Here is a 16682-nt window from a genome sequence, read left to right on the forward strand (position 1 = left end):
TAAAAAACACAAGATACACTTACAACCAACCCAAAAAACCTCCCTCCCCCATTTACACTCATTCACACAAAAGGGTTGTTTCTTTCTGTTATTAATATTCTGCTTCCTACATTATATATCAATATATATCAATACAGTCTGCAAGGGATACAGTCCGTAAGCACACATGATTGTGCGTGCTGCTGCTCCACTAATAGTACTGACCTTTAACAGTTAATTTTACTCATTTTCATTCATTACTAGTTTCTATGTAACTGTTTTTATATTGTTGTACTTTCTTTTTTATTCAAGAAAATGTTTTTAATTTATTTATCTTATTTTACAATTTTTTTTAAAAAGTACCTTATCTTCACCATACCTGGTTGTCCAAATTAGGCATAATAATGTGTTAAATCCATATATCGGTTGATATCGGTATCGGTAATTAAAGAGTTGGACAATATCAGAATATCGGATATCGGCAAAAAGCCATTATCGGACATCTCTAGTTAGTACTATTAGTGGAGCAGCAGCACGCACAATCATGTGTGCTTACGGACTGTATCCCTTGCAGACTGTATTGATATATATTAATATATAATGTAGGAACCAGAATATTAATAACAGAAAGAAACAACCCTTTTGTGTGAATGAGTGTAAATGGGGGAGGGAGGTTTTTTGGGTTGGTTGTAAGTGTATCTTGTGTTTTTTATGTTGATTTAATAAAAAAATAAAAAATAAAAAAACGATACAGATAATAAAAAAACGATACAGATAATTTCCGATATTACATTTTAAAGCATTTATCGGCCGATAGTATTGGCAGGCCGATATTATCGGACATCTCTACTCACAAGTATAAAACTACTTTTTTAAAGTAATCATTTCTTACTTCAAGCATGAAAAACATATCATTATGTCAAGATAATGGCACTAGCATTTACTTCATTTAAGAAGATTTTTCAACATATTGAGCAAAAAGGTCTCTTTTTTTCGTACCAAGAAAAGTGCACTTGTTATTAGTGAGAATATACTTATTTTAAGCTATTTTTGGGTTCATTGAAGTTAGCTAATTTGACTTGTTTTGGAAAGTCTTGACAAGCCGAATTTTCTTGTTCTATTGGCAGATAATTTTGCTTAGTTCAAATAAAATACCTCTAATTTTTATATATTTTTTTTCTTGTTTTTGAACACTGACTTTTTGCAGTGCATCACGTGACACCTCCGATGAAGGCTGCAGAAGCAATCACACATCAGTACGCTAAATGAACCTCTTCAACAACTCAAGTTTTGATTGACTGAAGAAGTTTTGCGGGAGCACCTGTGAGCGATGGAGGGCTTGTGTCCGTCTTTGTGTCCTGGTATGTCTTCGTGCAGGTGGGACAGGCCGCGGGCCGCCGACTGCGCGATGTGGCAAAGCTCGTTCCAGGACACCACGTTGGCCTTCAGATAGTCTGTCAGCGAGCCCTGTCACCACCACAATCACATACAATTCAGAACTTTGGATTGTTGCGCGTTAATGTGAAGAGACTTTTATTTCTGGCGACATGACAAAAATAATAATGAGCTGGATACTTTTCTTTCAAGATTTGGCTCAACAGAAAGGAGTGTAGTTGCAAGTCTGTCCAGCAGATGGCGTCGTAACTATGCTAGGTCAGAAGCACTTCACAACACAGAGAGTGCAAAAGGACAGGCGGTCATGAAACAAACCAACAAAAACCAACAGAACAACACATAACCAAGAAGTGGAACTACAATTTATATGAGGGTAACAACGACTTTAAAGGCCTACTGAAAGCCACTACTAGCGACCACGCAGTCTGATAGTTTATATATCAATGATGAAATCTTAACATTGCAACACATGCCAATACGGCCGGGTTAACTTATAAAGTGACATTTTAAATTTCCCGCTAAACTTCCGGTTGAAAATTCCTTTGGAGGATGACGTATGCGCGTGACGTAGCTAGTTTAACAGAGGTATGGCTTCCCCATTGAGGCCAATACGAAATAGCTCTGTTTTCATCTCATTATTCCACAGTATTCTGGACATCTGTGTTGGTGAATCTGTTGCAATTTGTTCATTGCATTACGGAGAAAGAAGCTGAGCAAGCAAAGAAGAAAGTCTGTGCGAAGCGGAGTATTTTGCGAGGGAAGTCAGCAACACAACACAGCCGGCGTTTCATTGTTTACATTCCCGAAAGATGCAGTCAAGATCGAAGAACTCGGACAACAGAGACTCTTACCAGGAGGACTTTGATTTGGATACACAGACGCAGACGCGATACCGTGAGTGCGCTTCCAAACATTTGATCGCTTGCTATAACAACCTCGAGCTAGTACCTAGGAGCTAGCATAACAAACACCTAGGTGTTTGTTATGCGGGATTAATTTGTGGCATATTAAATATAAGCCTGGTTGTGTTGTGGCTAATAGAGTCTTGTGTTTATTTACTGTTGTAGTCATTCCCAGCTGAATATCAGGTCCCACCCGCGCACTTCCAAACATTTAATCGCTTGCCCGTACGTGCGTGTCATGTACGTAACTTTGGTTAAATATATAAGCTTTATGAACCTTGGGTTAGGTGAACGGTTCTTTGGGCTGAGTGAGTGTGTGTGTTGTGCAGGTGTTTGAATTGTATTGGCGGGTTTTATGGACGGGATCCCGTCCATATAACCCGCTCGAGCTGTAACTAGCTCGAGCTAGGAGCTAGGAGCTAGCATAACAAACACCTAGGTGTTTTTATGCGGGATTAATTTGTGGCATATTAAATATAAGCCTGGTTGTGTTGTGGCTAATAGAGTATATATATGTCTTGTGTTTATTTACTGTTGTAGTCATTCCCAGCTGAATATCAGGTCACACCCGCCTCTCACAGCATCTTCCCTATCTGAATCGCTTCCACTCCCCACTAGTCCTTCACTTTCACTTTCCTCATCCACAAATCTTTCATCCTCGCTCAAATTAATGGGGAAATCGTCGCTTTCTCGGTCCGAATCTCTCTCACTTCTGGCGGCCATAATTGTAAACAATAGGGAACTTTGCGTATATGTTCAACTGACTACGTCACGCTACTTCCGGTAGGGGCAAGCCTTTTTTTATCAGATACCAAAAGTTGCAATCTTTATCGTCGTTGTTCTATACTAAATCCTTTCAGCAAAAATATGGCAATATCGCGAAATGATCAAGTATGACACATAGAATAGACCTGCTATCCCCGTTTGAATAAAAACAATTCATTTCAGTAGGCCTTTAACTGATGATTACATTTTATTTTAAATGGAACCTTCCTCTGAGGATAACCCCCTCAGCTAACAAGGCAGAAAGAAAAGGAAATGTCAACACAATTCTAAAACCACATTAAACGGTAAATGGGTTATACTTGTATAGCACAAGAACAGTACACACTACCGTTCAAAAGTTTGGGGTCACATTGAAATGTCCTTATTTTGGAAGGAAAAGCACTGTACTTTTCAATGAAGATAACTTTAAACTAGTCTTAACTTTAAAGAAATACACTCTATACATTGCTAATGTGGTAAATGACTATTCTAGCTGCAAATGTCTGGTTTTTGGTGCAATATCTACATAGGTGTATAGAGGCCCGTTTCCAGCAACTATCACTCCAGTGTTCTAATGGTACAATGTGTTTGCTCATTGGCTCAGAAGGCTAATTGATGATTAGAAAACCCTTGTGCAATCACATCTGAAAACAGTTGAGCTCGTTACAGAGGCTACAAAACTGACCTTCCTTTGAGCAGATTGAGTTTCTGGAGCATCACATTTGTGGGGTCAATTAAACGCTCAAAATGGCCAGAAAAAGAGAACTTTCATCTGAAACTCCACAGTCTATTCTTGTTCTTAGGAATGAAGGCTATTCCACTAAATTGTTTGGGTGACCCCAAACTTTTGAACGGTAGTGTATCTGTGGTAAATTATGAAAAATACATATTCTAGTTGGACACATGAAGATTTGCTTTTTTTAAACCAGAATTTGTCTTACAAGAGTGCCTCCTGTCACAGATTCACTTCATTAATACAAAACATGTTTTACCAGCAGCCTGTGTGTTTATTACTCCGTCGCATTCAAGTCACATGAAATATAATATTCTATTTATTATTTATAATATTTGAGGCTATTTTGGGACTCGCAGTTCTGTGGGTCTGATGGATATGTCGGTATTTCATATTTTGTGCTGTAAATCATATTTTATTATTGCCGTTCTTCAAATTCGTGCAGTTCTTTGGGTTACAGTCTGGGCTTTTTTGAAATAAAATGACAAAATAGCGATCTTTTTTCTATTAGTTGGTTCCTTTAATATAGAAGTCCCCAAAGATCGGGGTTTGCCATCTTAGGCACCCGCAACTGGACTCAATTACCATTCTTTTCCCCCACACTTGACAAGGTATATTAGTCAGCATCCATTATTAAATATCACACAAAACAATCCAATTCATTTACCAAAACAAAAAGCTGCTCTGTGCAATAAATGAAGTGCCTTCTTTTAAACTAAATTCTCTGCTGTTTTCACAGACGTTGTTGACTACAAACCAAGCAGCGGTTTCTGCTTTTTTTCAAAAATAATAAAGACATGGCAAACAAAAATATTTGACCTTAAAATATTAGCTTCTGCAGCACAGTTATGTACTCTGATGTGATGTTGCATCCCTTGCCATACTGGTAGTGTGGTGTGTGTAGCAGCTTCATGCTCACTATGCGTACCTTAGCTACCAACAACAAAAAGAAACAAAAACAAAAGAAAGTGAGGGACTTCAACATTATATTATCACCCCATTCTACAAGGAACATGACCATACAAAGCGTAAAATAAGCCACTTCAGCCATATTACCAACATCTTGCATCAATAACATCTGACTAAAACTGTTAGTATTAATTATATTTGCACGTTTTGTGTTTCTTATGCTACACTAAAAATGTTTTAGTTTTAGTATTGTCTCCGTTTTAATGGCTGAGCTTTTATTGTTTTAAATATTGGTCTGTACTGTAGCACTTTAAAGATTTATTTACAGGAAAAGTGCGGAACAAATAAAATCTATTATTGTTATTTAATATTCAGTGTTTCCCATAAACTGCAAATATACCTGTGGCGGTGGGGGCGTGGCTATGGGCGTGGTCACCATGACATCATCAAGTAATTTGCATAATTTACTACAATGATTTGATTATCTCTAAAAAGGCTCAAATAATGTATACTTACTAATTAATAATAATAGTTTTGTTTTAAACTTCCACCCATCCATCCATTTTACAATATAATTACAACACTTTATGTACATATTTATATACAGATTTGAACAATAAATTATTCACTGAAATATATTTATTAATTGTGGTTCTTACAAAAAATATATCTTATAAAATATAAAAGCTAAAATGTCTCTTAAAGCTCTGCCCCTTTAATTAGTGCATACTAAATAATTTAACTTTAGCCTACTACTACAACCATATTATTTACCAGCAACATAAAGTGAAACAGGGGCAGAGGTGTCCTGCCACAGTCAGTAACAAATAAACAGAAAACAGAAGTGGTGGTAGATAGACAAAGAGCTTCATCAAACATCTGATCCACTGAACAAAGAGCTCCAAAAATCTTGAACTTTAGACTGCCATCAGTTTTACTCCCTACACTTAACCATGTGTTTCCTACTGCCTGCAGACTTTGCACCCTTTGTTATATACACATGTTGTGTTTCTAATATAAATACATTTAATAAAGTCAAATACAAATAAGGCAACAAGAGAAGTATCCTACACTTCTCTTTTGTCATCAAAATTCTAAAATTAATCTTAATCAGGAAAAATTACTAATGATGTTCCATAAATCATTTTTTTAATTTTTTCAAAAAAATTCAAATTAGTTAAGTTTTTCTCTTCTTTTTTTTTGGTTGAATTTTGAATTTTAAAGAGTCGAAATTGAAGATAAACTATGTTTCAAAATTGAATTGTCATTTTTTTTCGTGTTTTCTCCTCTTTTAAACCGTTCAATTAAGTGTAAATATCATTAATTATTAATAATAACATAGAGTTAAAGTAAATTGAGCAAATTGGCTATTTCTGGCAATTTATTTAAGTGTGTATCAAACTGGTAGCCCTTCGCATTAATCAGTACCCAAGAAGTAGCTCTTACTTTCAAAAAGGTTGGTGACCCCTGGTCTAGAATATCTCCATGTTAAGAAACTCGGCTTCAGCTGCACCATGATGTCTTGTTAGTAAACACAGACACGCCCCCCCTCCACCCCTCCCCACACCCACACCCACACCCAGACACACCCACACAGCGCCTCTTCTCTTATCCCCGTTGTGACACAGGAAGAATCAGAAGGACGACACTGCAACTCTCCAATAAAACACACTCAGATCTTCTGTTTTTAGCCGATACTACATAAAAAATAACGTCAAATAACGCAGTAACGCATCATGTAGTAACGGTAACTGAGTTACTGAATATAAAAAACAACGCGTAAGACTACTAGTTACCTCCGAAACTAACGGCGTTACAGTAACGCCGTTAGTCCCAACACTGGACATAAAGCAGATTTAGATTCAAGAAAAGTCCCTCATATGTTTCTTTTGACTTTGCAAATGAAAAAAGGTTGCATATTGACGTTCCCGGAAGAAAACCAGCTGACTTTTTGCGACGTGCCCAAGAAAGAAGCAAGAACAAGGCAGTTTTTCAGGTGCGTGAGGCTTTGAAGGCGAGTGGCTACTTGCTACATCTGATCCTCGCACACAGGCCTGCCGGGGCATAAATCGTGAGCAATCATGGCCCAGCTGTGCTACACCGACTGAAGGCCAATAAACAGTTCACAGTTTTTTTTTTTCGTCTTCAAATTGCAGAAAAAGGAAGAGCTGTGTCGATCTGAGTTATGAATCCTCTAAAGACCCCTGCTGAGGAAACAATTATAGGGGATGATTTACCAAGCACTTAACCGTGATGTACTCCTTCTATGCAACCTTGACAAAAAGTCCTTTAACACAAATGTTTTTAGACGGATTTCCACTCCAAGTAGAAAAGCTGAGTGGCTTTCATATCTTTTAAATTACAAAGGGTCGTCCAAATTCCCTGTCTGCATCCTTCCAAGGGCCGAGTCTGCTTGACGTGCCTCCGAAAGCCAAGACAAACATGTTAAAATTCGATGGTTCCTGGTTGTGCCATGTGACATCGTGTGCGACAAGTGGGTCTTATATACACGTTTAAATGTGATAAAGGTAAGGGTGTTCCAATTAGGGTTCTATGCTGCTCAATTGCTGTTCTATCATTTTCTCTTTGGAAACTTCCTGTTGTTAAATTCCTGTTAATGGCTCATTATGTTCTGTTGTAACATGGTTGCATCTAGACTTCTTAAAGTTGACTAAGCACTTATTTTTTGTATTGTTTCAAGTAGGGTTGTAGGTAGGGGTGTAACGGTACGTGTATTGGTATCGAAACCGTTTCGGTACGGGGGTTCCGGTTCGGTTCGGAGGTGTACCGAACGAGTTTCCACACGGACATATTAAAGGCCTACTGAAATGATTTTTTTTTATTTAAACGGGCATAGCAGATCCATTCTATGTGTCATACTTGATCATTTCGCGATATTGCCATATTTTTGCTGAAAGGATTTAGTAGAGAAAATCGACGATAAAGTTCGCAACTTTTGCTCGCTGATAAAAAAAAAAGCCTTGCCTGTACCGGAAGTAGCGTGACGTCACAGGAGCTAGTATTCCTCACAATTCCCCATTGTTTACAATGGAGCGAGAGAGATTCGGACCGAGAAAGCGATGATTACCCCATTAATTTGAGCGAGGATGAAAGATTCGTAGATGAGGAACGTTACAGTGAAGGACTTGAGAGACAGTGATGGACGTATCTTTTTTCGCTCTGACCGTAACTTAGGTACAAGCTGGCTCATTGGATTCCACACTCTCCTTTTTCTATTGTGGATCACAGATTTGTATTTTAAACCACCTCGGATACTATATCCTCTTGAAAATGAGAGTCGAGAACGCGAAATGGACATTCGGTGCCTTTTATCTCCACGACAATACATTGGCGAAATGCTTTAGCTACGAGCTAACGTGATAGCATCGTGCTTTAACTGCATATAGAAACAAAAAAATAAACCCCTGACTGAAAGGATAGATAGAAAATCAACAATACTATTAAACCGTGGACATGTAACTACACGGTTAATGCTTTCCAGGCTGGCGAAGGTTAACGATGCTGTGCTAACAACGCCATTGAAGCTAACTTAGCAACTTAGCAACGGGACCTCACAGAGCTATGCTAAAAACATTAGCTCTCCACCTACGCCAGCCAGCCCTCATCTACTCATCAACACCCGTGCTCACCTGCGTTCCAGCGATCGGCAGAAGGACGAAGGACTTCACCCGATGCGTTTGGCGGCCCGGAGACGTAGGAAGTCAAGGTGAGGTCGCCGGCTAGCGCGGCTAGCGCTCCAACAAAGTCCTCCTGGTTGTGTTGCTGTAGTCCGCTGCTAATACACAGATCCCACCTACAACTGTCTTCTTTGCAGCCTTCATTGTTCATTAAACAAATTGCAAAAGATGTCCAGAATACTGTGGAATTATGAAATGAAAACAGAGCTTTTTGTATAGGATTCTACGGGGTACCATAACTTCCGTTATACTGACTTCGTCACGCGCATACGTCATCATACCGCGACGTTTCAGCCGGATATTTCCCGGGAAGTTTAAAACGTCACTTTATAAGTTAACCCGGCCGTATTGGCATGTGTTGCAATGTTAAGATTTCATCATTGATATATAAACTATCAGACTGCGTGGTCGGTAGTAGTGGCTTTCAGTAGGCCTTTAAGTAGCGTACCGCACGTTGTGTAAACAATGCACACCGAGGCACAACACACAACATGCTAGCAACGACCAGGCTACAATAGACTGATCATACGCCCTCTTTTCACCGGACACGTCCTCTTTTGCGGGGCTGTCAGGGCGGAGTTTCTTAAATGCCTCAAATTTCCGGCATTTTGAGTTAGGGTTGCATGTATTTTCAATGTACGTTCAGGGTTAAGAAGGGGTTAAAAACAAAACAAATTGTGCAGCATTGGTGAGGGAGGGGCAGAGACAGAGAGAGAGAGAGAGTTATGATAAACGCGCATGCGTCGTCAGGCTCTGCTTTTTATCCATAGATTTATCAGATTAAATTTTTTATTATCTATAGCAGGGGTGTCAAAAGTGTGCCCCGGAGGCCACTTGCGGCCCACAGCTAATGTTTTAAAGGCCCACGGCACATTCTAAAAATACTATTAAAAATAAACAAAAACATAACAAAAGTGAAATAAAAAAGCTTAAAGGTGAAATGTAATTTAGAAAAAGTTGCAATGTTGACTAATAAAACAAAGCTGTTTCTTTCTCTCTTTCAAACTGTCATTGCTCAAAACATAATATTGAATCAAAATCAATGTTATTATGAATTATTGACCTATCCAAGGTTCCCATTACACTAAGAAAAATATTTTTGGTGGAAGATTTTGCAAATTTGGTAAATAAATAACCCAAAAATTTATATTTTGTTGTTTTCTTACTGTACCGAAAATGAACCGAACCGTGACCTCTAAACCAAGGTACGTACTGAACCAACATTTTTGTGTACCGTTACACCCTTAGTAAATATATAAATGTTATCATAAATGTGCCCGTTACTACACTACATATATACTTACAGCGTGTAAATAAAACCTTAATGGAGGTGTTTGGATATTTTTCAAAAATAATAAAGCTAATAAAAATGGTATAAAACATAACATTTGTGCACATGTTTATTTACACACCAATTACATATAGTACTGATAAAAGTCCGGATGAATACTGGTATTGAGAAATAATATGGATATCTCTACTGTGGACACAGCAAGAGGCCCGGCTGGGACACCAAAGCGGGTGAAGTGTATAAACAAATGTACCCTTCATCATCACTGGGACCTATAAAACACAGAGGCACTTAAAAAGTCCCATATGTGGGAAAAAACGAGTGTGGATAAGTTGGTAAGAGGAGCTTATGGAGTTGAAAAAAACAATTTTTTTAGAGAAACAACGCTTAAAATAGTAAGGCGTGATTAAGGAAGAGCACTTAAGGCACTAATCAATAAAAGGTGCTTCTCCAGCTCTCTGGGGCGTTGCAGATGTGCATGGAATAAGCGAGTTGGTCAACTAAACCCACTACGTCGCTGTTTACATGGACAGAAACAAGCTTGTTAGCAGAGGATATGAGACGTGAAATAAAAAACTTGTGTTTAAAGGCCTACTGAAAGCCACTACTAGCGACCACGCAGTCTGATAGTTTATATATCAATGATGAAATCTTAACATTGCAACACATGCCAATACGGCCGGGTTAACTTATAAAGTGACATTTAAAACTTCCCGGGAAATATCCGGCTGAAACGTCGCGGTTTGATGACGTATGCGCGTGACGAAGTCAGTATAACGGAAGTTATGGTACCCCGTAGAATCTTATACAAAAAGCTCTGTTTTCATTTCATAATTCCACAGTATTCTGGACATCTTTTGCAATTTGTTTAATGAACAATGAAGGCTGCAAAGAAGACAGTTGTAGGTGGGATCAGTGTATTAGCAGCGGACTACAGCAACACAACCAGGAGGACTTTGTTGGAGCGCTAGCCGCGCTAGCCGCCGACTTCACCTTGACTTCCTACGTCTCCGGGCCGCCAAACGCATCGGGTGAAGTCCTTCGTCCTTCTGCCGATCGCTGGAACGCAGGTGAGCACGGGTGTTGATGAGCAAATGAGGGCTGGCTGGCGTAGGTGGAGAGCTAATGTTTTTAGCATAGCTCTGTGCAATCCGGTTGCTAAGTTAGCTTCAATGGCGTCCTTAGCACAGCATTGTTAACCTTCGCCAGCCTGGAAAGCATTAACCGTGTATTTACATGTCCACGGTTTAATAGTATTGTTGATTTTCTATCTATACATCCAGTCAGGGGTTTATTTCTTTTGTTTCTATATGCAGTTAAAGCAAGATGCTATCACGTTAGCTCGTAGCTAAAGCATTTCGCCGATGTAAAAGGCACTGAATGTCCATTTCGCGTTCTCGACTCTCATTTTCAAGAGGATATAGTATCCGAGGTGGTTTAAAATACAAATCTGTGATCCACAATAGAAAAAGGAGAGAGTGTGGAATCCAATGAGCCAGCTTGTACCTAAGTTACGGTCAGAGCGAAAAAAGATACGTCCATCGCTGCCTCTTAAGTCATTCACTGTAACGTTCCTCATCTACGAATCTTTCATCCTCGCTCAAATTAATGGGGTAATCATCACTTTCTCGGTCCGAATCTCTCTCGCTCCATTGTAAACAACGGGGAATTGTGAGGAATACTAGCTCCTGTGACGTCACGCTACTTCCGGTACAGGCAAGGCTTTTTTTTATCAGCGAGCAAAAGTTGCGAACTTTATCGTCGATTTTCTCTACTAAATCCTTTCAGCAAAAATATGGCAATATCGCGAAACGATCAAGTATGACACATAGAATGGATCTGCTATTCCCGTTTAAATAAAAAAAAATCATTTCAGTAGGCCTTTAAAGAGGCGGCGGTAACAACAAAACATTCAGCTCCACAGATTTCCGCAGATAGAACATTTTCTCCTGACTTCTTGAAAGTACATTTGAATTGTTGGTCGAATATACAAACATGGAACTTTTCTCCCTCCCTTCCCCAGCGCTCAGTTCACACGTTTCTATTCACATTCAACACGTCCTGCCGCACGTCGAGACAACAACTGCATTTGGGGAAAACTCAAAACGAGGACAAGGTGAAGCTTTTCGGGCAGCCTACCTTGTCATGGTAGGTGGTGATGAGCCACAGCTCCATGTCGAGGTTGTTGTTCCTCTTCTCCACGCCGATGAAGTGGAGGATGTTTTCGTGCTTCATGCCGCTCACGCTGTAAATCTCGTACTCATTCTGCCAAGACAGCTTGTCCTACACGGGACAGATAAGGCTGTTATTCTTGTTATCAAGCCGCAGCATTTAAATGGGTACAGCAGAGCGTTGTCAGTAAACAATCAATACAATCTGGCGGTTGAACAGAGTACAGTGGCACCTGGTTTCCGTTAGGAATCTGTTTAAAAAGGTCAGGCGAATACAGAACTGCATGAAATTGAAGCAATTTTTACCATAAGAAATAATGTGAATCCAATTAATCTGTTACAGGGACCCACATTATTAACACAAGCCATTTTACAGAAGTACAGTGTTTCCCATAAACTGCCAAGATACCTGTGGCGGTGGGGGCGTGGCTATGGGCGTGGTCACCCTGACATTTTTTATTTGTGGCGGACGTAATTCTTTCGTGGCGGGCCGCCACAAATAAATGAATGTGTGGGAAACCCTGAAGTAGTTTTACATGCTGGTAACAATGTAAGTATAAATGAGGAATGAAAACTGATTTAAATATTTTTTTTAATACTTTTACCTAGAGATGTCCGATAATGGCTTTTTTGCCGATATCCGATATTGTCCAACTCTTAATTACCGATTCCGATATAGACCGATACCGATATATACAGTCGTGGAATGAACACATTATTATGCCTCATTTTGTTGTGATGCCCCGCTGGATGCATTAAACAATGTAACAAGGTTTTCCAAAAATAAATCAACTCAAATTATGGAAAAAAAGTGCCAACATGGCACTGCCATATTTATTATTGAAGTCACAAAGGGCAGTGTTTCCCACACATTCATTTATTTGTGGCGGCCCGCCACGAAATAATTACATCTGCCACAAATAAAATAAAAAATAAAAAATGTTTTTTTGTTTTTGTTGTTGTTTTTTTTTGGTCCTGTCCAGCTTCTCAGGCAAATCATATAGTTGATGTAGATGCCCATATAGGCTGTTCAGATTTACTTTACAAAAGAGAAGTGTAGGATACTTCTCTTGTTGCCTTATTTGTATTTGACCACTACTGTTTTCTGTTTATTTGTTACTGACTGTGGCAGGACACCTCTGCCTCTGTTTCACTTTATGTTGCTGGTAAATAATATGGTTGTAGTAGTAGGCTAAAGTTAAATTATTTAGTATGCACTAATTAAAGGGGCAGAGCTTTAAGAGACATTTTAGCTTTTATATTTTATAAGATATATTTTTTGTAAGAACCACAATTAATAAATATATTTCAGTGAATAACTTATTGTTCAAATCTGTACATAAATATGTACATAAAGTGTTGTAATTATATTGTAAAATGGATGGATGGACGTTTAAAACAAAACTGTTATTAATTAGTAAGTGTAAATTTTTTGAGCCTTTTTAGAGAAAATCATATCATTGCAGTAAATTATGCAAATTACTCGATGATGTCATGGTGACCACGCCCATAGCCACGCCCCCACCGCCACAGTTATCTTGGCAGTTTATGGGAAACACTGTGCGTGTAGACTGCAATATGATGTCAGTCAAACATTAGAGATACGTGTAGACTGCACTATGATGGCATTATGACTCCAGTAAATAATAATAATAAAAAAATAAAAAATAATTTGTGGCGGACGTAATTCTTTCGTGGCGGGCCGCCACAAATAAATGAATGTGTGGGAAACACTGACGCATATCTCTTATGTTTGACTGCCTTCTACTGGTCACACTTATCATTACGCCGTGCACCAAATAAAATAACTTTGAGGTCGGTAAGTAAACCCAGAATTATTCCGTACATTAGGCGCACCGGGTTATAAGGCGCACTGTCGAGTTTTGAGGAGAAAAAAACATGATTTTAAGTGCGCCTTATAGTCCAGAAAATACGGTACCTATATTGAAGACCTGTTGGCAAAGACTGCGATGACCGGAAAGGGATAGGGGGGAGTTGCCACCATCGTACTTTGCTAGGAGTTCTTTCTTAAATTGAATAGTGTCAACTTTGTTGTGCTGCTGGCACTTGCTGCACTCCATTTACTTCTGTCGGATTACCGTCCGAGTGTAAACTGTATGTTCGATGCATTCCGTTACATCTTTTGTTGCCTTTGGTCTTTATTTCCGTACTTTGTAGACTTACTTTGCGTCAGAATGAGTGAAGCCACTTTGTCCTGCACGTCACCTCTGTCTCTGCGTCCTGGGGTTCCATCCCTAACCGATCACGACGGCTTCGTCCTTAAGGTGGGTTATTTTGCAGTCACATTCTGTTTGGGGACTCGATTTAGCGGAATAATAAAGCTAGTTTGTTACTTGCAACGTGTGGCCGTACAATAACCGAGAGTATAAACCCAAGCTGAAAATTGCTGTTGAAAACCATATAAAAAGTGGAGCGTACAGAAACCAAAGAACCACTGTAATGCATACAGAGCCACCACATTCTTTTTCAGATTTTGACTCAAGTCCATCTACACAAGACAGAAGCACATGAACACCTGGATTGGGAAGATCTTCACAGCCACGTATTCGCTCAGCAGCTGGGCCTTCCACACGCAGCCGAAGCGACCCCGAGCCTTCATCTCGATCAGCTGCAGAGGCTTTTGTCCCAGGATAGGAGACGGGGGCAAAGGGCCGGGATCCTGCGAGACAGGGTAAAGCGTTACAATTGTGGTGACTTGCAGTGAAAGTGACCAGATCCAGGATCATTCAATCAGTTTTAAATAGAGATGTCCGATAATATCGGTCTGCCGATATTATCGGCCGATAAATGCGTTAAAATGTAATATCGGAAATTATCGGTATCGTTTTTTTTATTATCAGTATCGTTTTTTTTTTTTTTTTATTAAATCCACATAAAAAACACAAGATACACTTACAATTAGTGCACCAACCCAAAAAACCCATTCCCCTGCACGGTGCGCCCCCTCCCTTCCCGTATCATGACTCTTTTTGGACGTCACCACTTAAAAAAATCAACACAGGATGTCAAAACGGCCAAAACTGTCAGGTGCCCAGGGAAGAAAAAAGAGAAAAGAAGAGGAGAAACGAGAAAAAGACAGAGGTAGCAGGTAGGTAACGTTAGCCTACGTGGAATTATTTGTCTGTTACAGAATGTGATAGTAACCTGGCTTTTTAGCATTAAGCTAATGTTACATGATTCGGCAATTGCTAATCAATAAATAGCTAGTTCTGTTTTAACGTCGGGTTAATATTGTGGAGGGGGCTAAATTGTTATGGAAAATAATAATGTAACGTTAGGTAATTACGGTACTCCCACCTTACATTCCTCAGGGACATTTGTATTAGATCTTTTAAGCAGGTGTTTTTTGTTTACATTGTTATTGCCTTCTGGTTAGCTAATGTTTGCCCTGCAGGTAATAGTCACTTTTCCACCCCTTTATATATTAGGTATAGTTGTAAGCCTAGTTGTTAAAGTGCACTTCATTAATGTTAATTAAGCAATATCACACGAGAGGGAATGCTGTTTTTTAATTTGAGCACTGCTGTGATTCGGTTAAAGATAATCATAACATACATTCTCATATAATATGTTAATTTGCTTTCTTTAAGTAAAAAAAAAAGGTCAAAGACAAAGCTATTCGGTTTCTTGTGAGTATATACACTTCACTGCCGATGTGGGGGGGGGCGCCACCTAAAATCTTGCCTAGGGCGCCAGATTGGTTAGGGCCAGGCCTGCTCGGTGTGCATTGTTTACACAACGTGCGTTACGCTACTTAATATGTCCGTGTGGAAACTTGTTCGGTACACCTCCGAACCGAACCGGAACCTCCGTACCGAAACGGTTCAATACAAATACACGTACCGTTACACCCCTACTATATAGACCCAAATACAAGACAACCTTGAGAATAAGTTGCCTCCTTTTTTTTCCAGGACCCATTTTTTCATGACTTAATGTCACCATATCATAATGAATCACATTCTTTATCTTAAGTTCGCATTATAATAAATATTTCTTCTTTGTTCACACCTGATGTGTTTGGTTTGGTTAAAACATTTGACCAAAAACTACACAACCTTGGTGCGCTTCAAAGAAGTGGACCATGTACACTTGACAGATGGTTGCAAGTGAAATCTTGTGCGGTTCTAAAGACGAACACAGACCAAAGAAACGGAACAGCGTTAAAACTACGCCAGAAGAGCACACGGAAATGACAAATCTAGACGAGGGAATTTGCACTCCGCATAGCCTGAGACGGGCCATGTGTCGCCTGGACAAGGGGAGCTAGTTATGTTTACAGTGATGTACTTTTACAAGTCTTAGTTGCATTGTTGCCGGTTGAAAGAGTGGCAATTAAACGGTTTGATGAGCTGCCCCCTGAAAGCCGAGTGTCTCTTCTCTTCTGTTAAAGCTAGTTACTGGCTAAGTAAGTGAGCCAATTAAATTTAGTAGCAACAGTAGGTTTGCTCCGTTCAGAATTGAAAATACAGACAGCGGGAAGAAAATGTGTGCGAATCCTTGTCTCAATGCTCCACTTCTCACTCTCGGTGTATTAGTGCTCCGTTGAGGCTAGCGTTAATGAACCTCCAGACCCCCAAGATATAAGACAACTAGTCCTTTACAGACATTTGTATTGGAAAACACCGTCTTATATTTGGCACGACAGTACTTTAAAAATAAAGACTTAAAGGCCTACTGAAATGAATTTTTTTTATTTAAACGGGAATAGCAGATCCATTCTATGTGTCATACTTGATCATTTCGCGATATTGCCATATTTTTGCTGAAAGGATTTAGTAGAGAAAATCGACGATAAAGTTCGCAACTTTTGCTCGC

The 16682-nt window shown here is 39.3% G+C and overlaps 1 protein-coding gene across 1 annotated transcript in view; it reads right to left on the minus strand.

Annotated features, from left to right (window-relative positions):
• The window catches only part of LOC133660918 (activin receptor type-2A-like), a 100996-nt gene that overhangs the window by 5183 nt on the left and 79131 nt on the right, over window positions 1-16682 (minus strand). Inside the window, exons 5-7 of the mRNA XM_062064389.1 lie at window positions 14380-14523; window positions 11812-11955; window positions 1301-1446 (exon numbers count right to left, since the gene is read on the minus strand). Of these exons, the coding sequence (XP_061920373.1) occupies window positions 1301-1446; window positions 11812-11955; window positions 14380-14523 (434 nt within the window). The remainder of the gene's footprint in view (window positions 1-1300; window positions 1447-11811; window positions 11956-14379; window positions 14524-16682) is intronic.

Source organism: Entelurus aequoreus, linkage group LG01 (genome assembly GCF_033978785.1).
Source record: "Entelurus aequoreus isolate RoL-2023_Sb linkage group LG01, RoL_Eaeq_v1.1, whole genome shotgun sequence".
Taxonomy (NCBI): Eukaryota; Metazoa; Chordata; class Actinopteri; order Syngnathiformes; family Syngnathidae; genus Entelurus; species Entelurus aequoreus.